Source organism: Polypterus senegalus, chromosome 7 (assembly GCF_016835505.1).
Source record: "Polypterus senegalus isolate Bchr_013 chromosome 7, ASM1683550v1, whole genome shotgun sequence".
In the NCBI taxonomy this organism is placed as follows: domain Eukaryota; kingdom Metazoa; phylum Chordata; class Cladistia; order Polypteriformes; family Polypteridae; genus Polypterus; species Polypterus senegalus.
The window spans coordinates 6894947-6919899 of NC_053160.1; the positions used below are offsets into that span (position 1 = coordinate 6894947).

At 40.4% G+C, this 24953-nt stretch overlaps 1 protein-coding gene across 3 annotated transcripts in view; it reads right to left on the minus strand.

Annotated features, from left to right (window-relative positions):
• The window catches only part of psip1a (PC4 and SFRS1 interacting protein 1a), a 75625-nt gene extending 63078 nt beyond the window's left edge, over positions 1 to 12547 (minus strand). Inside the window, exons 1-2 of one of the 3 annotated variants that reach the window (XM_039758203.1) lie at positions 12344 to 12547; positions 11192 to 11294 (exon numbers count right to left, since the gene is read on the minus strand). In XM_039758203.1, coding sequence (XP_039614137.1) covers positions 11192 to 11294; positions 12344 to 12384 — 144 coding nt within the window. In that variant the 5' untranslated portion in view covers positions 12385 to 12547. Of the gene's footprint in view, positions 1 to 11191; positions 11295 to 12096; positions 12172 to 12343 lie in introns of those variants that run through there. The other 2 variants (XM_039758201.1, XM_039758202.1) reach the window with 2 other exon arrangements.
• Positions 12548 to 24953: the final 12406 nt, after the last annotated feature.

Here is a 24953-nt window from a genome sequence, read left to right on the forward strand (position 1 = left end):
CGTACAGATCAACAGTTCCTGTGCTGGCCTTGTCTGGTCCTCTCCTGAATACCTTTCACCAGAAAGTAAAAATAATTCATCTTGAAATGAATCCGGGTTCACCCGACGTTTTCCATGTGGTGTCAATCCTTTTCCTCTTGCCTTTTCCTGTGATGGCGTCCACTTCTCTCTTGGCTCTGCGCTTCTCTTCTTTTTCCTGTCACCCATTTACATACTTTTGGCTCCTCCTAGTCCAGACTTTTGGCCCTCCAAGCCAGGTGCTCCCCTCTCCCTGTACAATTGGCCGGCCTTACAAATTAAGCCATTCCACTAATAACAGGAATGGGAAAAGGTACAAACTCACAGTGACGCACACATATTCCAGACGACCATTACAATATGATAACACATGAAAATTGGGTAAGTTAAGATTTGATGAGATGACATTGTGTCTTCAAATCTTTTCCTGTGGTACGATTTGCAGGTCACAAATTACTGTAAAAATCGGACAATTTTTAAATTGGAAGAGATGGACCATCATTATCTGCAGGCAAATCCTGCTTAAAAGTGCATGTAGTGAATACCAATATCTCCCTTATTACAACCTTAGCTGAAACAGAATATCAAACACCCAAGCCCCCATCAAAGACCCCTGGCTAAGTAAACATTTGGTAAAGTTATCAGATTTGGAATTCTTTTGTTGAGGCCGAAAAACTCCACAGCATTCTTGGAAACTGCATATGAATAATAATGAAAAAATTAAAAAAATTGGTCATATATCTTCAAAGTCAAGTGACTATTATTAACCGCAATTTTTTTTAATTCTCAAGTATATTCAACAAGACTGATATTCATGTTTTCAAAGGGTTATTCCATGTAGAGAAAAGCCAAGCAAAATGAAACCTTTTATTGGCTAACTAAAAAGATTACAATATGCAAGCTTTCGAGGCAACTCAGGCCCCTTCTTCAGGCAAGATGTCAGATGAAGAAGGGGCCTGAGTTGCCTCGAAAGCTTGCATATTGTAATCTTTTTAGTTAGCCAATAAAAGGTGTCATTTTGCTTGGCTTTTCTCTACATTCATAATGGCTAACACGGTACAACAACCTAGTACTAAAGGGTTATTCCAGAATTTTAACTTCAGTATCTTTAACGGATTGTTTCAGCAAAGCCGTGATCTAAAACATAAATCTTTCCCAAAATCTCAAGTCCATTAAAGACAGGTTTTCACTCATGATTTCTTCCATACTTTGCATAAAACCATTATACATTTGAGGGTTCCATATCTTTCAGGCAGTCATGCAACTCCATACTTTCAATGCAGCAATAATATTCTAAAGATGACAGGACAAATGCTGCATCTTCTGGTTACATCACAATTGTACATTTTGATTTTGTCAAACCATAGAATGTTTTCAATTTGGGCAGAAACATCTTTGTGGTTTTGAAGAAAAGAAAAAAAAAAAGAAAAAAAGTCAAGACTGGATACACCCTTTTCGAAAAGAAATTTAGTTTTACCGCTTCTCAACAAAGCATTTTGCAAGACTGAAAAATCTTAACTCTCTTAGCTACAAGAAAATGAATTCCCTAAAACTTTCCATAAGCCTCAAAGTCACCTTTTTGGTGTGCGTGCCTCACCCAGCTATATATTTTTTTTTTTTTTTTAAAAAAAAGACGCCATGCTGGACAAATATTCAATATGTTTCCATCTGTTCTCGTGCTCCGTTTTTAATAGGATGCACAGAACAAAGATACAATGAGGGGATTTTCCCCATAACCTTTTCTACTATATTGTACAAATGTTCCTCTGTCTTTATGCTGTAGTAACTAAAGCACTTAACTCTTTGAAGGCTGAAAAGTATTTTTCCAAAAAACACAGCTTTCTGAAAAGCACACAAAACAACGACTTCACACATAAATCAACATAAAATTTCTGTTGCTGCGTATTGTGATCGCCAGCTCGCAGAAATGAGCAGCAGGCTGTCTGCCAGTCCGTCTTCATGTGGTGGGATGCGGGGACAGCAGCGGTCATCATGGTCACAGTGTATTGCGATCTGGTTTGTATGCCTTTTTTCTTTGTAAGCCCGGGCGTTTGTCCTCCCAGCCGAACGTTGTCGTAGGTGTGTCAGCTACAGAAACCTGTTTAGCCCCACGATGAGGAGTGATCAGCTGATGCTTGTACATTACACTTGTGTTGATCACTTGTATCAGAATCGGAGTCAAATTCAGCAATAATATGCAAAACGTCATCTATGGAGTGGTCTGCTGTACGCATTCGCCTTGATCTCTTGCCAGACGTCAATGCCATTTTTGCCGTTGTCTACTCCTCACTTCTCCCACAAACGCAGGGAATCACGGTCAAACCAACAAAGCTAACTTTCCTTCTAGCAAAAAGAGTCTAATGAAAAGGTAACGGCATGTTTTGTCACTGTTTACAGTTGATTACCACCATTAATCCCTCCTTTGGATAAAAGTCGACATCCACCCTGAAAGAGTTAAACAAACCACCACATACTTCAAACCTTAAAAAAACGATATAGACAAGTGCCCTGCAGTTGTAGTTATGTACTTGTAACATATCTTGGGAAGGCGATCACTACGATAGATCCTACATAAAAGTTGGATGCTTTTGACCCAATATTTAACTCCAAAGAAAAACTATGACTATACATTAGGCACAAGCCAATAAACTTTGCCCGCAATACAGGCATCACGACAATATTCCCACAAAACAAAATGTACTGAATATTTAGTGCTGCATATTATGAGACATTCAAAAATCAAAAATTCAAATGCAAATCAGTGCACAAATACAAAAGTTAACGTTTTTGCAAGCCTTTTTTCTTTTTTAGATAAAATTATCTTAAATATCAACATAAAACAGTCAGGCACTGATTTACGGCCAACTGGTCACTCGTACTTAGGCTAATAACCACAGGAAAACAAAAGGGTAATACAGTGGTGCCTTGGTTTGCGAGCATAATTCATTCCGGAAACGTGCTTGTAATCCAAAGCACTCGTATATCAAAGCGAATTTCCCCATAAGAAATAATGGAAACTCAGATGATTCGTTCTACAAACGCAAAACTATTCATATAAAAATGATGAATACAAAATATAAAGTAAAAATACAAATTAACCTGCACTTTAATTTGAAAAGATTCATGGCTGGTGTGAGAGAGAAGAGAGAGAGAGAGAGGAGGGTTATTGTGTAGGATGACTTTCAGTATAACTAACGGAATCCATGCTATCTGTTGGCTCACAGGAATCTTTTTCTTTTATTGCAACCAAGGAACCAATCCAATGACAGCTGCTTTTGCCTGAAGAGTCACTACACTTGGACACAAAATTGAAAAAAAAAAAAAAAACTTTACGCGCTGTACGGTTTCTAAACTTTTTTGGAATCCCCCCCAAAACGGGACGACATGTAGAAAGCGCCCCAAAGCAACCACAGGCTCCCAGCGCTGTAGCAGTTTGCCGCAAAAGCAAATCCGAAAAGACTGTGGACATGCTGTAAGCGCCCACTGTCAATAGGTGATGCAAGGAATATTATAAATGCAAGGGCACAGTTTTACTTGGCCACTAACCTGGCCCCGACCCTGCCTGACTGCTGTGCCTTCGTATAGGAGAGTGGGAGATCCCGCTACAATAAATAACCGTGCTGCTCCTGTTTCAAGATGAATAAATGCTGGTTTTGCTAAAATACTGAAACTTTGCGTCTTGGGGTGCAAGACTGGGACTCACAAGTTACAGCGCACACACACACAATACTATAGTAAACAGTATATGCTCGTACAGATGTTGACTATAGTAGTAAGGCACTTCTACTGAGACCAAACGTGGGAAATGATTACCCACAATCCCACGGAGAGAGAACCACCATCGGCTCAGTTGTGATCACATGACGCTTGGCAGACAAAGCGTATATCCACTACTTATATTGCAAGGCCTCACTCGTTTATAAAGGTAAAATTTATTAAAAATTTTAGCTCATCTTGTAAAACACTCGCAGACTAAGTTACTCGCAATCCAAGGTTTTACTGTAATGTTCTAGAAATTGCCAAAACTGACCGCTCGACACTACAAAGGCAATATGTCTTTTGTTTATCATGTACATGCAGCAGTGCTGCTAGCCATAGAATGACACACACTACATAGAAGCAGTGTTTGAGCTGCAGTGGTAGAAGCCTCTCGGATGTTGGCCTTCCTGTACTGATGCTGCAACAAACCAATAAATAATAGCCAGAAAACAGCAATTTATAAAAAATAAAAAAATATATCTTTGCACACACTGAGTTTTCTTCTTCAAGGCAATGACAGGCGATGCTACGCAGCATGTTTTGGAAGTCGAAAATCATGCAGCTAGCTTGTCTTATTTGTTTCCAATCTGTGTGGATGGTTTGTATCCATCAAAAAGCTAAAAATTCCTTGTAAAAATAGTAATAAATTGTGATTATTATTTCTCAAGGTCTCATATGTTTTGCAACTCTTGGAGGGCACTTTAAGGTTTGTTTTGATCAGCTTCACTCCATATGGCTAATTCTTACGCATTCCCAAGACATTAAGTACACCTAGTGTGTACACTTAAAAGATCTCAAGGACACAGCAGGAGACATGTTAAGGCAGTTTTCACACAAATGTTATAAAGTCTCTCCCCCCCATTCACACAAAGAACTACAGACATATGGAACAACTTACTAAGTAATAGGGTTGAAAGTGGGCCTTTAGAGGCCTTTCCAAGCTTTTTGGGCTGAATGGAACGTTCTTGCCACAATTGTTCTAAAGTGAACATTTATATTTGGGGAAAAAATGGAGAAAAATCCAAGAGTCACTTTTATTGGCCCTTTACATGAGTGGTTCTTAAAGTTTGGACTACCAATGGTGCCCAGTCAGGTTGTCCACAAACTGACAATCAGAGCAAAGTGGCTTTTAAATCACTACGATACATTAGTCTCCACCCCCCACCCAAACTGGTCTGCTTGTTGTGGTTGCCCATACTGTGGATCACGGATTGAAATCTGGAACTCCGAAACAAAAACACAGCGACACTGGATTTGAATCATGGTAATCCCTTTCGTAAAATACAGTATATTTGGGATTGCTGAATTTTACTGATGACACCAGCCCAACTGAATTACGGTCTGTCTCTCTGACTCAGCCACTGGTCACGAGTCCTGTATTAGGACAATGTGTTTTTCCTGTTTACGATGTAGGCAGATTTTTTCCAGAAGTAAATATTAATAACATTTTCTTTATATATAACACGCTACTGTGGCTGTTCGTTTGTCTGTCCAGGACTTAAAATCACCTGTGGCTCGCAAACCATTTGAACTACTGACCTGAAATTTGGTACACATATACTATGTGACATCTACTATCCGCTTTCGCGGTAATGATTGACTTCCAAGGGCATTCCTATTTTTATTTTATTTTATTGTAGAATCGACTCGGGCGTCGTTCTCATTCCCTACCAATTTCACCGTCACTTCCCCTACCTCTTCATATCTTAAATCATTCTTGTGGCAGATTGAAGACTTCAGTGCCAGCTTAAGTGAAAAATTAAAGAAAAACGTACAAAGTAATTGCAACACAAACACTGACTTGATCAGATTTAACGCGAGAAGATGCCAATGGAACAAGAGAAGAAGCGGACCACTAGGGTGGAGCAAACAAGAGCTGCTCAGGAAGCAGCAAGCGCATCACCCTCTGAGCAAATGAATGCTAAACGTCCAGAGAAAGAGTCTGAAAACTATGAATGCTCAAGTCAAGTGTATTCACTGCACATTATTGTGCTATGTGCTGTATTAAATAATGCATGCATTTTAGACATTTTGAACATACAACTGGATAACCGACACTTGGATCATGAAATATGAGTAATGCAAGAACTTTTATTTCCACGTACGTTTCTCTCTGTTGTATAGCACTGATATAATAGAACCCAATAGTGGTCAAACTTTTTTTCTCTTGTTCTGCATGAAAACATGGGATTAACAATTTTTATTGAACATCACTAAAAGCTACATAAGGTAACATATCAAAAAGTATCAATTTTTGAGTATTCCTTTAACTGGGAATCATATACTCGAGGACACCAGTGGAAACTAAGGGGAACTGCACTTAGGGCTGAAGCCAGGAAGCAGTTCTTTACACAAAGACTTCTTTACAAACTACTGTGGCTTGCAGTTGAAGCCGAGGCATTGACAAACTTTAAACACAATCTGGATTACATGTCAGAACAGCTCAGCTAGCAGCTAAACTAACAAGCCTGATGGACTGAATGGTCTCTTCTAACTTCTTAAGTTCTTAAACTTGACTTTAGAAAAGCGCTCCTCAGTCCAACACAAGTGAAGGACCACTGCTTTATACAGAATTTACTGACTGATAAAAGACAAATTTATCCAACACCGTGGGCATATTTTTACTTCCATGTAAAGGGAATTTTGGTGATGGGGTGAAAAATCTGCTTTCAAGTCAGGTTCAGATTCTGACTCAATGATGTTGAAAAAAATTAAATGTTGATTTTAGCGCGGCAGTGTGTGTCTGTGGAAAACTGAAATTAATTTTTCAGATTTTACTGTACAGTTTTCATTAGAAAAATGCATTTTTTGTGCTGTATTAAAGATCCCAGATGACTATATTTCTACAAAGACTGAATATTTAAAAATGAGTAGTTTCTGAAATATGCGATTTGAACACCAAGACCGTTGTACAACTATCAATGAAAAAAGATGCATTTTCTTCAAACAAGTTGTATCGCACTTGCCTTGTTACAGGCACCAGGCCTACTGTTTTTAGTCCAGTATTTAGCCATGTGCTTGAGTTTAAATACTTGGGATCAACAATTCAGAGTAACAGGGACTGTGAAAGAGAGGTGAAAAAGAGTGCAGGCAAAGTGGAATGGGTGAAGAAGAGTGTCAAGAGTGATTTGTGACAGATGGGTATCAGCAAGAGTGAAAGGCAAGGTCTACAGGACAGTAGTGAGACCAGCTACGTTATATGGGTTGGAGATGGTGGCACTGACCAGAAAGCAGGTGACAGAGCTGGAGGTGGCAGAGTTAAAGATGTTAAGATTTGCACTGGGGGTGACAAGGATGGACAGGTTTAGAAATGAGGACATTAGAGGGTCAGCTCAGGTTGGACGGTTGGGAGACAAAGTCAGAGAGGAGAGATTACGTTGGTTTGGACATGTGCAGAGGAGAGATGCTCAGTACATTGGAAGAAGGATGTTAACGGTAGAGCTGCCAGGCAAGAGGAGAAGAGGAAGGCCTAAAAGAAGGTTTATGGATGTGGCGAGAGAGGACATGCAGGTGGTGGGTGTAACAGAGCAAGATGATGAGGACAGGAAGATATGGAAGAAGATGATCCGCTGTGGCAACCCCTAACAGGAGCAGCCGAAGGAAGATTTAGTCATGTGCTACAAAAAACAGTCTGACCTAGTCCAACGATAACTGATATAGAAACTATTTAATTAACCCGTGATTTTTGCAATCTACACTGCACAGTCATGAAACCGGGGCTATTCATTTGCAAATATTTTCCACAAGGAGTTTTTGAAGTAATTATGTAAAAATACATGTACACACACATGGAAAAAAACACAAGCATGCACACACTCAAAGAAATTTGTAAGTGAAGACAGTTGTACTTGATGAGGAAGAGTAAGAAATAAACACACAAACCATAATCGATCTATAAAGCTTCATATAGGCCGAGGCATTAAGCGGGGGAGGACAATTTGGTAGTCTGGATGCCTGGGACTACCAATTTTTAAATTCTGGACAACCAAACTAGGAACTCTCTAAGCCCAGGAGATTACCAGAGGTTTCAGATCTTTGGTTCAAGCAATACTTTCCTAATCAAAAACGTGATGAAAACAAAAAGACCCAGTGCTTCATGTATAAACTTAAGCGAGTATCATTTTTAAAGGTAGCTGCTTACATGCACCAGTCATCTGTAACCACCATCTCACATATGCATGCCCACTTGTGAGCAATATAACAAAACTCAAGTCTATAAAGCAAGAAACAAAAACGTCATTTGCTTTAAAACAGGGGTGTTGAACTCCGGTCCTAGAGAGCCGCAGTGGCTGCAGGTTTTCATTCTAACCATCTTCTTCATTAGTTACCAGTTTTTACTGCCAAATCATTGCTTTCTCCATAGTTTTAATTAACTTGACTCTTTAGTTGTTACTCTTTCCTTAACCAGCAGCTAAACAATGAGACACAAAACAAGCCGCACATGACCAGCTCACCTGTGCCCATCACACAATATCTGAAAAAGAAAGGCGAAGTTCTCGGTAAGGTTGCTCTCTCAGGTTCACCAAAACATTTTGATGGTAGTCTTAGAAAAAAAAACAGAAAAATCAACAGTTTTGTAAATATCTGCTGTGTCAGAATGAGAGCAGCAACAAGCCTTGGAATTAAATAACGGGTTTAATTAACAGCAAGAATCAGCTTCTCATTAAGAGATTGGATGGAGTTTGAAATCCCAAATTCGCTGGTCATCAGCTCGTTTCACAACTTATTTCTGATTGGTTGTCATTTAATTAAAAAAAAAACAAAAAAAAAAAACAGGGCTAATAAATTGAGGGGATAAGAAGTTAATTAGCAGTGAAAACCGGCCACTGATTAGGTAAAGGGTTAGAATGAAAACCTGCGGTTCGACACCCCTGCTTTAAAAAGAACTGGTGCAGTGAGTGCATGAATGTCAAAAGCCAATTGTATCCTATTGTTGTTTACACTACATAAATAAGAAAAAAAGGATACTTTATTATGGATTAAAAAAAAAGGACAAGCACAGTGGTGCAGTGGGTAGTGCTGCTGCCTTGCGGTAAGGAGACCTGGGTTTGCTTCCCAGGTCCGCCCTGCATGGAGTTTGCATGTTCTCCCTGTGTCTGCTTGGGTTTCCTCCCACAGTCCAAAGACATGCAGGTTAGGTGCATTGGCGATCCTAAATTGTCCCTAGTGTGTGCTTGGTGTGTGCGCCCTGCCCGGGATTTGTTCCTGCCTTGCACCCTGTGTTGGCTGGGATTGGCTCCAGCAGACCCAGCCCCCGTGACCCTGTGTTGGGATATAGCGGTTTGGAGAATGACTGACTAAAAAAGGGCAGAGGACTAGGTAAGCTGTTACACTACTGCTTCAATAACAGATACAAGTGAAAGGAATTGTAATTTCAGCATTACTACAAAAATAAAAACAAAATAAATTTTCATAAATGCTGGATCAGTGGATTAAATATAGAGGATATTCCACAAAGTAACGATGACTGCAGGAAGGGGACAGCATCAGAACAATGTCAGAGAACACCCTCTCAATTTCTGGAAAACCTTTGGTTCTGAATATGCTTTGTACTATTAGCCACAAACGCTGCAGAGTGTGGGCAAGCTTTTTCAGTCCTAAACTTTTACTAACACGAGGACCTGTTGAATGACGAAAACAACGGAATCATTTTCAAAAACTCAGTCCAAGTGTGACAAGCTTTAATGCAAATAAATACAAAAGTCACTGGCTGTGCTAGTTTACAGGTGCATGACACTGTAAAGGACATACTGCACCTCAGAATAATGCTAAAGGTCAAAGTGGTGATGATTTGGACAGAACAAAATCATTTGGGAAGTTTAAATGAGGTCTGAAAACATTTTAGAATAAAGCATTAAAGTAGCGATCAGTTTATTTTTGTTAAACTTCCTCCATACATTAGGAAAAAAAAGACCACACTTCAACATCACATTATCCTGTTTACTAAAATATTCTCTTCTAAGGTGTCAAATATTTACTTTCTCGTGTAGGTAAAGTATTGTAATTGTTCAAAGATTCGATGTTGAGATTTTGATGAATCTCAACATGTTAGACCTCCCTGACTTTCTCGTATACAAAGTATAGGGAAAGTACTGAAATACTCCAAAAATTCCATTTCGAGATTTTGATTAATCTCAATGTTTTAGGCCGCCCTGATTCTGAAAATACTATTTTTGGAATTATGTCTGTGTGTGTTTATGTGAATGTAAACACGATAACTTGAGTACGCTTTCACTTCTGCTCAACCAAATTTTGCAAGTATTAGGTACAAAATGTAGATTCTTATCAACTTTTGGGCTATCTCCGCTAACGGGAAGTAGTACTTTACCTTTTATTCATGCAGCGGCAGAGTCTGATTTATTCAACTTTACTTTTATAAAAATTGTTCAATATATTATTAAATTTGATTTGTTGTTGATGGTTCTTTAATGCACAGAATATAAAAAAATATAATCATTCTCTTATGGTTTACTCCTCAAATATCCATCCCCATATCAGAGCATATAAGAAAGTCTAGGGGAGACCACTCCTGATTTATTTTTAATAATGCAGCAGTGTAGAAGACGGAGAGTTATGCACTCATGTGCAACATTACTCATAAACAGAGCAGTAAACAGTTCTTGGTAAACCCCCGCCCCGTATGAGACGCTGGGCTACCAGAAATCACACGTGGACAATCCTGCAGCCCACTATGCAAATTTACAACTTGTTCACACTGATCAAGTACAATACAATTTATTTTTGTATAGACCGAAATCACACAAGAAGTGCCGCAACAGGCTTTAACAGGCCCTGCCTTTTGACAGCCCCCCAGCCTTGACTCTCTATGAAGACAAGAAAAAAAAATATCCTTGTAGGGAAAAAAAAATGAAAGAAACTTTGGGAAAGGCAGTTCGAAGAAAGACCCCTTTCCACGTAGGTTGGGCATGCAGTGGGTGTCAAAAAGGGGTAAATAAAATACAAAAGTAAGCAACCCCTATAACAATCTATGTATTTTATAGAGTTCAATTGCCACAATGGGTTTAGCCTCAAATTAAGTATTACTGAGGTTGTCCACTTAAACCAGTTTCATTTTACTCTCCATGCATTTGTGTATATACTAAATACTTAAGTTAATGTTGAAGATTCTAAATTATTGTACAATACCATCTTCAGTTGTGTGATTTCTTGCACTATCACTTAAGTGCAATTTACATGGATGGACTGTGTTAACCATTCCACAAATATTTAAAACATTTCATTAGAATGTTTTAATATTTTTAAATGGGGAACAAAAACAGTTTACCAAACAATGAAGTAAAATCGTCATGTCTGCATATTACTCATCTGCTGAACACCGAGGCCACCGATTTAATTTAAAGAGCGGTCTCCCGTCCCTGGAGTTGGAAGTAGTTGGTATTAAGAGGTCACTTACCCTAGCTGGCCAATGCGGGTAACCTTTCATTTTGGCGAAGATCAGATCCCCCGGTTTAAAATCTAGTGTTACTTCACTCATGACTTTACTTAGAAGTGATGACCTAAGACAAACAAAAGGGAAATCTCGGTCAGTCGCTCCTTTTTAACGTGATGAGAAATAAGAGGGACAAACAAATAAAAGCAAACATCATCCCGACCCCACCATCATCATCATCACCACCACCATTGCAATTATAATAGCCTGCAACCGCTTTGCTCATCCTCAATGAAGCGACCGAGCGCACCTAAAAAAATAAAAATGCATGGCAACATCGCTAAGGATTTCGGCCCTGGACATCATGAGGAACATAGAATTATGTGAACCTGCACAGTCAGAACACGGCTCGGCGTCTTTACACTGCCACGGTGGTGACACAAAACAAAGGGACATGAATTGGTCTATGTCTGTAATAAAGAAAAAGTAAAAGGCAATGACTAACATACAGCAGAGGGGAGATCTGCTGCCAGTAGGAGCCGAAACCGTGCGGAAGACCCAGCAGCGGGCCCCTCCCCCCATCGCATCCACACGCGCTTTCGAACGCGTTAAACGCGGCGCTTACAAACTCAACTTTTTTGAATATTTTCTTTTAAACGCACCTAATAGGGGTCAGCAGAAATTGGAAGCCGTTCAAAGAGGGGAGCACAATTCACTCCATATTTTGGATATTTTTTTTTTTTTACGGAAAGCTACGCTGTCGAAAACAACTGCGATAATGCAATGCGTGCACCTAGTGAGTTAAGGCGTTTAAATCGGCTTTTTCTTTGTTTATACCTGTCCATTTTATGCAACTAATTAATCAAATATTAAAAATAAATAAAAAAAGCAGGAAAATAAGAAATGAAAAATAAATAGGAGGCACTCACCAACACAACCCAATTATTTGCAGAGACTCTGTCTAGAAGCTCCACAGCGCACTCCCGCGCAGCTATGCACAAGACCGTACCACTTCGGTCTAGAAATGCAAAGCGGGGGGGTTCACCGCTAAGTAAAAACAGAGCAGTTCTACCGATCTTAAGGAAGAACAATGTACGGGCAACACTCATACTTATTAAGTTAATACCGTATTATTTTTGCTTAATTAATTCATTCTTTCACATTTTTTAAACATACCGAATAGAGGTAAAGTTGACAACCCCCACGTAACCTCCCATTTGGTCTTTGCGCGAGCTGTCACTCAAGTTGTCCCGAGCGCGGCGGGTTTGTTCTGCTGCTGCTGCTGCTTCTCGGGTAGATTTCTTTCCTCCAAAAGCGTAAGGTACGCTAATTCGGGGATGAGGATTACCCAGGTTGTTTTCTGCTGGTGACAAAGAGGCGACTCACTTATCCACGGGTACGTGTGTGAATTGATGCAAGGATCTAAAGGGACAACAATTTGCGATGACGTCAAAAAAATGAGCCCAAATCCTGCGCACAAAGGGGAGGAGGGCGGTGGGTTCGCTACACCTCCCGGCTCCTGGGAGCTTTCTAGTAATAGTTCGTGTTGCTAGTATAATAACTTAGATGTTTTTTTTAAAAAAAGTAATTATAAAATAATGAGACTGATATGAATTTGCACTCTGCGTGGCCCTCAGCGAATTCCTAAACCTGTCTGACCTCGATTTCCTTTTTCAAACGTCATCCCAATATTAACATTCAAGAGGTCAAGTCTGAACCGCTAGAGCATCTGAACCTGATTGACATTTGATGACTTTCTGGGTGGACTTTGCACATTCACCCTGTGCTCATATGTGTTTGGGTAGGCGTGAAAGTGCAGTGGTCACATCTCCAGGGTGCTGGGTTTGGCTTTGAATCCTGCTCTGGCAGGATCGGATTAAGAGTCAATGGTGCCCTGGGGCATCAGCACCTCCAGTGTCCCCATGTACCATGTACTCCATAATGTTTGGAACAAAGACATTTTTCCTTGATTTACCTCGTCGCTCTACAGTTTGAAATTACAAATCAAACAATTCAGACGTGATTAATGTGCATATTGCAGATTTTAATTTAGGGGTATTTGCATACATTTCAGCCACACCATTTAGAAATGATGTGAAGATGATGGTTTTTGATTTCTCTGGTGGCTTCAGTACCATACATCCATCCTTGTTAAGTGTCAGCTAAAGAGATATGCAGGTTAATGAGCTTGTGGTGTCCTGGATAATAGACTATCTGTTGGGCAAACCACAGTCTGTGGGACTCAAAGACTGTGTGAGGAACACTGGAGCACCACAAGGACCAGTCCTGTCTACTTTCCTCTTCACTCTGTACACCTCAGACCATACATATAATAGCAGATCATGTCACTTACAGAAATTATCAGGTGATTCAGCACTTATGGAGTTTGCTGACTAGGAGGTTTACACAAAGGAGAGGAGTCAGGTGGAGAACTTTGAGAACTGACTGCAGCTTAACATCAGTAAAACCAAGGAAGTGCTTATTGACTTTCATCGCACCAAAGGGCATCTATGTCTGGTCACTATTCAGGGACTCGATGTGGAGGTGGTGCACTACTTCAAGTACTAGAGGGTCCACATCATTGACAGGCTGAACCTGTCTGGTAACACATAAGAAGAAAGCAGAGCAGACACTTTTTTTCTTAGGAGATGGTGTTCCTTTAATGTGTTCTACAACTCTGGCCAGTCACTTCAAGAGAGGCCCACGAATTAACAAGGTTAACTTTAGAACTTGTTAGGGCCTTGTCCCTCTCTCCCCAATAATGGCGTTAGTCCTACATATATGTTAGACTAGCCGTTCCTCGTGGCTCCGCCTGGGTAGCAGTGAAACAGAGCAAATTTTAAATATCGCTAGCTAAGCAGAGGCAAGTTATGCTCCAAAACACAGAGGTAGGCCGACTCCCCACTCTTGACATCACACTTCCCCCTTCCCTCTCCCACAGCCTCTGTCTTGGATTAGCTCAAATATATCGCTGCTGCAAGCAAACTGTGATTCTTAGCATGATGAGAGAAGTCACAAAATCAACCAGAATGCTCATGCAAATTCTAGAAAAAAAAACGAATTCACTAGCTAAGCAGATGTAAATAAATTGGTACTGCAAGCGAACTATGATACTTAGCCCGATGAGAGAGGTCGTAAAATCATCTGAAATGTTCAACCAAATTATATACTCAGCAAAAAAAGAAATGTCCTCTGACATTCAACTGTTTTTACTTTCAGTAAACGTAATGTGTAAATATTTGCATGAACACTAAAAGAGTCAACACCATAAGACATAAACTAAAAATGTTTCACAATGTGTCCCTGAATGAAGGGAGGCTCAAAATCAAAAGTACCAGTCAGTATCTGGTGTGGCCACCAGCTGCTTGAAGTACTGCAGTGCATCTCCTCCTCATGGACTGGACCAGATTTGTCAGTTCTTGCTGTGAGATGTTACCCCACTCTTCCACCAAGGCACCTGCAAGTTCCTGGACATTTCTGGGGGGAATGGCCCTAGCCCTCACCCTGCAATCCAACAGGTCCCAGACGTGCTCAATTCCTTCGACGATAAACGCGAATCCGTCCATCACTCCTGGTGAGATAAAACTGTGAATCATCAGTGAAGAGCACTTTTTGCCACTCCTGTCTGGTCCAGCGAAGGTGGGTTTGTTCCCATAGGCGGCATTGTTGCTGGTGATGTCTGGTAAGGACCTGCCTTACAACAGGCCTACAAGCCCTCAGTCCAGCCTCTCTCAGCCTATTGTGGACAGTCTGAGCACTGATGGAGGGATTGTGTGTTCCTGGTGTGACTTGGGCAGTTGTTGTGGCCATCCTGTACCTGTCACGCAGGTGTGATACTCGGATGTACCGATCCTGTGCAGGTGTTGTTACACGTGCTCTTCCACTGCGAGGATGATCAGCTGTCCTTCCTGTCTCCCTGTAGTGCTGTCTTAGGCGTCTCACAGTGCGGACATGGCAATTTATTGCCCTGGCCAGATCAGCAGTCCTCATGCCTCCCTGCAGCATGCCTAATGCACGTTCACGCAGATGAGCAGGGACCCTGGGCATCTTTCTTTGGGTGTTTTTCACAGTCGGTAGACAAGTCTCTTTAGTGTCCTGCGTTGTTAGAACTGTGACCTTAAATGCCTACTTTCTGTAAGCTGTTAAGGTCTTAACGACCATTCCACAGGTGCATGTTAATTAATTGATTATGGTTAATTGAACATGCATGGAAAACGTTGTTTAAACCCTTTACAATGAAGATCTGTAAAGTTATTTGGATTTTTAAAACATTATTTTTGAAATACACAGTCCTGGAAAAAAAAACGTTTCTTTTTTTGCTGTGTTTAGAAATAAACCCGATCTAAATCCGTTAAGTAGTTCTCTTGTGAAAAGTGGACAGACATACAGACAGACAGGCAGATGTTGGATTTTATATATAGAGAGATGGGAGTCCCCTGTGAACGTCTGGCACAGTTGTCCATGCCTATCAGAGCACAGCATTGATGTAGAGAGACTGAGGTCTTGAAGTCCCAGAAGTCTTCTTCCCGCAAAGGTGACACTGAGGGTGTATATATTATACTTTAGGATTTTGCAACCCATGTACTGACTATACTTGTGCACATACTTTACGTAATTCTGGAGGATTCCACCAGGTGGCAGTGCAAGAAATCATCACGGTGGGAAAACAACATCCAGATTTGCTTTGTGATGAGTTCAGTAGAGAAAGTGTTAAAGATGAAAATTCTTTGCATCCTGATGTTGTTGTGAAGGTGCAACAAAAGCTGGCAACAGGGACGCAGAAGATGGTATGTGAGACGTTAAAATGGGACACGTCATTACGATGAGGAATATGCGACACTTGTATTGCCTATATGAGAAATGGATAAAGAAAGGCACCATGAATATTTTTGTATGTCAGCATTTAAGTTTTAAGTTTGATGATTTTCTTCCCCACTTAACAATTTCAGGACAATACACAGCTTCAGCTGAACCTCCACTTCTTTTCTCGAAAATTTTCCATTTTGCATGGACATCTCTGTCTCAAATGTGCTTCCATTTTGTCTTGTATGTTGCCACCATCCACTTTCAAAGAGCTGTCGACTTGATGCCAGCTCTTCTGACAGGCATGTTTGTCACTATGGATAGGGGGTCGTCACATCGTTAAGAAGACGGTAATTTGTAACCTGCTGTATCAGCTCTTCCTCGAAGCGTTCAGCCATGTTGATAGTAAACACCGATGCTGACGTCACGTACCAAAACATGAACACACACAGAACCCACATTTTTGCTGGTACTGCAACTCGCACATGCGTCTTGTTAATTTCTGACGACGTTGTAATGATTATAAGTATTTAACTCAAGGACTGTATTTTATATTAATCATGCTGCAGAGAGCTATATGATTTTTTACTTCTATGTAGATGATTTGATCTTCATTTAGGTAGAAAAGGAATTAAGTTTATGCATAGAATTTGAGACTGGCTTGCATTCTTTTATGGGAAAATGCTGACCCCTTGATACTATTATTTGTATTTTAATTTTTTTCATTTTTTTTTTTCATTTTTATTACTATTTAATTTAATATTGTTTCTTTGTATCAGTATACTGCTGCTGGATTATGTGAATTTCCCCTTGGGATTAATAAAGTATCTATCTATCTATCTATCTATCTATCTATCTATCTATCTATCTATTACACAGTGCCTTTCTATCTATCTATCTATCTATCATATAGTGTCTTTCATATCTATCTATCTATCTATCTATCTATCTATCTATCTATCTATCTATCTATCTATTACACAGTGCCTTTCTATCTATCTATCTATCATATAGTGTCTTTCATATCTATCTATCTATCTATCTATCTATCTATCTATCTATCTATCTATCTATCTATCTATCATATTGTGCCTTTCCTTTCTTATCTATCTATCTATCTATCTATCTATCTATTACACAGTGCCTTTCTATCTATCTGTCTATCATATAGTGTCTTTCCTTTCTTATCTATCTATCTATCTACTAACAGAACACCCTGTGATATTATAAATCAATGTAATAGTTTCTGAATCCTTGTTTAAAATTATAAGAAACATGTCCCTTATGGATTAATAAATAAGGATTTATTAATCTAACCAGACAAAATCTAATGAAGATATTAATGCTATAAGAATGTAATTTCTTTATAAGTAATGTACTGTACTATAAGAACCTTCTTTAAACTGGTCTTGTGTCTGTGTGCTGATAACGGAGTATTTTTAGGAATGTGAGTGCCCTGATAACTCTTTATTTTGATAAGAAACTGGGCACATCTGCATGTAATAAATCAGTATGTAACCGTAATTTATAGCAATCTAAGTATGACCTCAAATCACAACGTGCTCAGTGGATGCGTCAAAAGAGCGTTGGGAACGCATGGTAGCCGTAATGCATGTGTGGAAGTGTTCTAAGCGTCAAGTATATCTCAGCCTGACTTAATAGACTGCCCAAACATTTCCAAATGCCACATTTACTCTTAATTTTTTTAAACATTTTTTAGCTAGGATTATGGGGAAGACATGCCCACCAGCTGAAGAAAAATTAATATTTGTTTTATTTTACCCGTGCCTCCCGTGTGAATCTGTGTCGGGTCAGGCGCAAGATAGCACCTTTCTTACAAGGGGGACCCAAAAATAACAAGAGTTTTTGTTCTGGATGCTGGAGGGGTGTTAGTTCCGACGTTTGCCGCTAGGTGCGTGTACTAGACTACCCTCTGCATCATATGGCCAAGCGGCATCCTTGGGGAAAAGTCTGTAATGTCAGTGTCATTTTTTTTCTTGCGCCTCTGTTACCGTGTGATGGCAGAATCAAAACAATAACATGTTTTCATCAAGCCCTGTTTCCTTTTGGGGAAAACAGCAGCAGAAGCTGTCCCAGTGCTTCAAGAGGCTTTCAGAGAAGAAGCTTTGAACCAGACAAGGTTTTTTAACTTAAAGTGCTCAAGCGATTGCGTGATGCAGTGCTGAGAAAACGACCCGAATTGTGGCGATCAGGCAAGTGGCTTCTCCATCACGACAACACAGCATTGAGTGTGTGGCATTTCTCACGAAAAACAGGATGACAAAGGTTTCCCACCTCCCCCCCCACTCCCTGGACCTCGCGCCCTTCAATTTTGTCCTTATTTCCAAGAATGAAGTGGGACTTTAAAGGAAAGCGTTTTCAAGATGTAGATGAGGGCAAAAAGCAAACGACAGAAGCACTGAAGGCTATCGCTTTACAAGAGTTTCAATACATATAGAAAATAGAAAAAGTGGTGGGACAAGTGTATTGCGTCTCAAAGAGAGTATTTTGAAAGTGATTCAATTTTAGAAATGTTCTGAGCAATATACGATAAAAAAAAAAAAACTCACTATTTTTGGGTTCCCCCTCGTATATTGTTACAGCATAAAAATTCACATTACAAATACTGAACGGATAAATATGTGTAAAAATCTTTCGTCATGCAGAAAATTACGACTTTCGAGGGTATTGAATACTTTTGCACAACACTGTATTCATTAAGAAATACTGGAGTTCTGAGTGTTACTTGATGAGACAAAAAAAAAAATATATATATATATATAAACGATTTTAACACAAGACCGCAGCTTACCATAATTGAAAAAATGAAGGGGTCTGAGTATTTTCTGAAGGTACTGTAAAAAAAATTAGTAGCATAAAAGAGTAAATTATGGACCCAGCATGCTTATTCTAAAGTTATATCAATGGATTCTTGCTGTGTTTTTTTTAAAAGGCTTTGGACATATCCTTTGAGAGATACCCATCTAAGACGGGATAAAAATCCAAGTAATCAAAGTAGACCACCTCTGCATATTCAGCGTTAATGTTTGTAGTGCACCATCTACTGGAATGTATTTGTAATGCATGTAGTAATAAAATGCTTTGCATTTGTCATTCCAACATATTGCACATCACAGTCTTCTTCTTCTTCTTTCGGATGTTCCCATTAAGGGTCGCCCCAACGGATCATCTTTTTCCATATCTTCCTCTCCTTGTCATCTTGCTCTGTCACATCCACCACCTGTCCTCTCTCACCACATCCATAAACCTTCTCTTAGGCCTTCCTCTTTTCCTCTTGCCTGGCAGCTCTATCCTTAGCACCCTTCTCCCAATATACCCAGCATCTCTCCTCTGAACATGTCCAAACCAACACAATCTCACCTCTCTGACTTTGTCTCCTATCCATCCAACTTGAGCTGACCCTCTAATGTCCTCATTCCTAATCCTGTCCATCCTTATCACACCCCGCGCAAATCTTAGCATCTTTAACTCTGCCACTTCCAGCTCTGTCTCCTGCGTTCTGGTCAGTGCAATCGTCTCCAATCCATATAACAAAGCTGGTCTCACTACCGTCCTGTAGACCTTCCCTTTCACTCGCAATCATTTGTAGTAATTAAATGTATTATGTGACAATAAGAGGGTGCCACCGAGCCCCAAATCACAGACTCAATCAGACCAAACACAATCCTTTTATTAGTAAGACACTTTTTCTCCATAGGCACATCCACAAAATACTTTCTCTCTCCTTCTTCTCCACCATGTGAGTGTCATCCATCTTCTCCTGACTCTGACTCCCTGAACAAGACAGCTCCTTTTATGTTTGACCTGGGAGTACTTCTGGTGCAGTAGTATTGCACAGTGGAAGTACTTTCATGTCATGGGGAGGCTCTCAGAAACAAGGAGGTCTTCTTCCAGCAGTGCCATCTGGAGGCATTGAGGGACCCGAACAGGGCTGCTTTTCAGAACTACAGCTCCAACGGCACCATTGCTGGTGTCCAATCTGGGACCAAGATGGACAAACACTGCCACCTATCATACTTGGCGATGAATTATCTTCGGTAGAACTCCCCCCAGTCCATCCATTAGTTCTTTGTACTCCTGGCTGGGATAGAATTAGACATCATTCAGGCTGGGATGTACCTCCATCCATGCTGTCTTTCCATTATGACCTTAAAGCTGGATATGTAATTATTCTTCCTCTCAGTAGAGGCGTCTTTCCATCCATAATGGCATCCACAATTGGTACAAAAGTTTATGATACACCCTCTCTTGGAATAATAATAGTTCCTTACATTTATGTAGCACTAGCAAAATACCCGCGCTTCGCAACAGCGAAGTACTGCCTTAAAAATTTTATTAAGATGAATATTAAACCTTTTTAAACTGAGGGAAAATATACCAATAATTATTTGTTAAGGATCTCTTTGTATACCATATTGTGAGTTCGGCCCTCCGGTTGTAATATGACCAAGCTGTGCGCTGAGCTTACTCTTGAGGATGTAACGTACAGTCGGCCATGTGAACAGTAATCTTGTCTCAAATCTCACAGCTTGGATTGCTGCTGTCATAATCGGTTTGAGTTTCATGGTTTGTTTCAATTACGACAGTATTTGTAGGACTTGTGTTGAAGTGACATTCGCCATCTGTCAAGCGTTGTAAGTATACAACCAGTTTCATCGATAACTTCACATCCAGCTTTTGAGAGTTTAAACATTCATAAACATCAAAGTGTCCACTACTGAAATCGTCACCTGTGTCAATCTAAGATGTTTAAGAGGCATTGGCGGTTGTCGAAAGGTGTAAAATATTTGGCCATTTTGGTACACTTGAAAGTGACAACCGAACAATTCAGCGGCAGCCATCAACTCACATGCAGATCCATAGGTGAAGGGCTTAAGCATTTCACTCTTCTAGTGCTCCTGTGTAGTCTAATTATCTCCTGTACCGTCATCAGTCCACACCTTGAACCTGTCCCAGTCATTCAATACATAAGACACAATGTTCCTCCAGATATCAAGAGTGAGCCTGATATGGCCGTGCAATATGTAACAAAGAGAATGGAAAAGGTAGGTGCCGTCTCAGGGCATGGAAACCACTCGGTAAGTGACAGTTCTTTGATCGATGGTGATCATCTCAATAGACATGTTAATGGGGGTACGGTTGGAATGATAAAGAAAATGGGTACCTGAACAATGTAAAGTAAGTCTAAAATACCTACACAATAACTATAAGCGTAATAAATGAACAATAAAACAACAGAGAAGCAGTGGATGAAATAAAAAGGCTGCAGTTATCAGCAAGGAGACATGAATCCCGTGGCGAAGCAAGAAAGGGAATGTAGAGACCGGAGCGACGGACGGCCTTATATAGGCAGGCAGCCAACAACGTGGAAGGCGTTTGGATTGGGGACCTAACGCCGCCTTACACGGTGACCAAGCTGCAGGCTATGGACGTATATATGTACGTAAGTAGGATTCAGTTAGTGTTGGGAACCCAAGTGCCAAATTTCTTGAAGATGGGCCCATAAGTAATAAAGACCATTGGAAAGTATGTACATTGGTTTCGGTTAGCGCAGCCGCCTACCAAATTTCGTGAAGATGGGGCCGTAAATAAGAAAGTTCAACATGGCGGACGTTGTCGACCGTTATGACCGTTATGCTTAGAATTTCGAAATGAAATCTGCTTAACTTTTATAAGTAAGCTATAAGGAATACGCCTGCCAAATTTCAGTCTTCCACCTGCACAGGAAGTTGGAGAATTAATGACGTTGGAAAGTTCAATATGGCGGCCGACAGTGGCATCATACCACCGAAATAAGTATGGACATCGGTTTCGGTTAGCGCAGGGAAGCCGTCTACCAAATTTCGTGAAGATTGGGCCATAATAAGAAAGTTCAACATGGCGGACATTGTCAACCGTTATGACCGTTACGTGTAGAATTTCGAAATGAAACCTGCTTAACTTTTGTAAATAAGCTATAAGGAATATGCCTGCCAAATTTCAGCCTTCCACCTACATGGGAAGTTGGAGAATTAGTGATGAGTGAGTGAGTCAGTCAGTCAGTCAGTGAGGGCTTTGCCTTTTATTAGTATAGATTTACAGCCCTGCTGGATACCACGGGGGCCACTAGAAGGCGCTGCAGGGAGGAGCAGTGATAATATGTCCTACACCCCGGAAGTATTTCAGAGTCACATGGACAAGAGGAATGACGTGCTTCTGGGGTGAAGAAGAAGAACTTTTTATCTGACCTGGAAGTGTTTCTAGTCATGTGGACAGAGAGAGCGAAACACTTCTGGGTCGTGGACTATAGAGGACTGTGGGAAATCCTCAGACAAGGAGCTGAGCTGCGTGGAAGGGTGGCAACGCGTCTGGGAGTGGTGGATTGTGATTATTGGTTATTGTATTGTTATTGAATGAGTATTGTGGAGAGGAGGTTGCTTTGTGAACTTTGTATTAATAAAAAGTCATTATTTTGGACTTTTACCTAGTGTCTGACGTATTGTTCGAGGGTTCAAGAGGACGATAGTGCCCTTAATCTGTCACAATATATATACTATATAAGTATATGAAGTATATATGTATATATACAATATATACTGAATATACTGTATATTTATAATATGTACACTATATACTGTGTGTATGTGTATGTATATATTGTAATGGGATGCGATACACATGAAGAGCAGGTTAGAGATAATAAAAGTACTAATATTCGAAAGTCTCAAAAAAAATTATAGTAAAGATCGCAAAACGGAAATTACTCGGTGAAATAACGGAACTGCAAAAACAGATCGAATATATTGTTTGGATTTAAACTTCACGTCAGAGACTTGCAGGTTGTTTAATTTGTGTTGCCATCAGGGAAAAGTAGTGTTTCTTCCCAATGAAGAGGAGTATCCATGAAAATTAAAAGATTTGTTGTTTGGTGAACGTGAAATCCACCTACGCGAATGGCAGAGACATGAAGTGGCTGAAGTGTAGTACAGGCCAGGGTGTTGGTGAACGAAGCGAGAAGGGGACAAAGCCCCCTAGTAAATAAATAAATAATTGGCCGGCTCGATCTCAGTGGGGTTGTGTGCTCATGCAGCTGCAGGAGGTTAGTGGTTTAATTGAGGGGAGATACACCTACATGAGAGGTTGCGGTCTGTCTCAATTGCTTCATCGGCCTTCTGCTGTGTGCAACTGAAGCACTGCACTACACCCATGTGGGCAATTAAGGGGGAACCAGCATAAGGATCAGGAGGAAAATATCAGAGAAAAAGGGAAAAACAAAAAAGGAGGTTAAATGACCAGAGAGAAGAAGGCAGGAAGTGGAGAGAGCTGGTGCACGTGAGACTGTGGATGGCGCATGAGCCAATGCTCAGGGGCTGAAGGAGGTCACTCCAGCTGAGAAATCTGGGAGTTGGAGAGTGACGCACTGCTCGGCTCGAGTGACTCTGTGTAAGGCCCGGAGAATGGCAGCACAGCTGCAGGGGAATTGGAAGGCTCAGTCAGCCGTCCTGTGGGGGAGCCATGGACCTCAGGGACATGAGTCTGGTGACAGGAGTCGGAGGTTCAGCAATCCACCGAAGGCTGCAGGTGTCCAAGCCTAGAAGCAGGCATAGAAGGTAGGCTGAACTGCTGGTTCGTCATTTCCTCCGCTGCAGTGAACCATTTGGGGTTAGCTCAGAAGACGTATGTTTTCAAAAGGATGCACCGTGGAGTGCATTTTTAAAGGGTAGATTCCTGCCATATTTTTAACCTTACTTTTAACAGATTATTTGTTGGATTGATTTTAACCTCCACTGAGCATCTTTTGTTTTATTTGATTACAGAGGGACCTCGGTTCGCAAAATGAATCTATCAAGAAAGAAACTTGTGAACTGAAATGCTCGTATTCCGAATCATATTTTCCCATAAGAAATAATGCAAATTTAATTAATCCGTTCCACAACCCAGAATTGTTGATAAACATACATTGTGTACAGTAGCAGGTACAGTTACTCACGATGAATTTCTGGAACCCCTTGATGTGTCTCTTGGTGGCTGCTTTATTTGAGCTTGTGGCTTTCCTGTGCCTTATGACACGGTGAATACCACTTCTTTTTTTAAACGTCTCAAACTATCCCCTGTTCATTTTAAATGATTACGCTTCTGAATCACTCGTTCCAGAGAGTTTTCTTAATGAGTTCAGCATGCAGCCTTTTTGGTTTTTCACATGATCACCTCGGACACGCTATCACCCGCTGACTGTTTCTGGTTTATCGACACTAGCAACAACTTTTCAACATCATCAATTAATTTAGCTCTTTGTTTCGTTAACACTTTAACACCTTTTGACACATCAGCACTCTTGAATCCATCTTTCTCTTTAAGAATGGTACATATGGTTGATGTTGCTTTGCTGTATTGGTTTGCCAGATTAGCCAAACGAACACCGTCTTTGTGTTTTTTGATGATCTCTTTTTTCAGTTCTATGGTTATTTTCACTAATTTCTTCATAGGTGCATCCTTTAATGCTTTCTTTGGACCCATGCTAGTCGTACACTTTCGTAACTCAACAGGAAAATACACAAAAAAAACTGCTAACGTGTTCACAATAAAATAAATCACATATTAATTCGGCGAGGTACTGACTCAAGATTCCTTTGTCTTAACGACACCATGCTAACCGTACATGTCTGATCATGTTTGAAAATGCTCAGGTTCCGACTAACTCCTCTTGTACGGAGACAAATGTCATGACGGATAAATGCTCCTATACTGGATTACTCGGGAAGAGAGGCGCTCGTGAACAGAGGTCTCACTGTATTTATTTATTGAAGAGTTTAGAGCACAGTGAACACTGTTTGTTTCTGATGGCTTGAATAAAAGCACCAAGGCACGATTGCACCTACCCCTTGCTATATTCGTGTATGTGTGTCCTCATCTGCCTAGCTCATCCCTCAGGTACATTATTGGTGGTAGCGGTTGCAGGTTCAGGTTCAAGATAGAAGTAGAA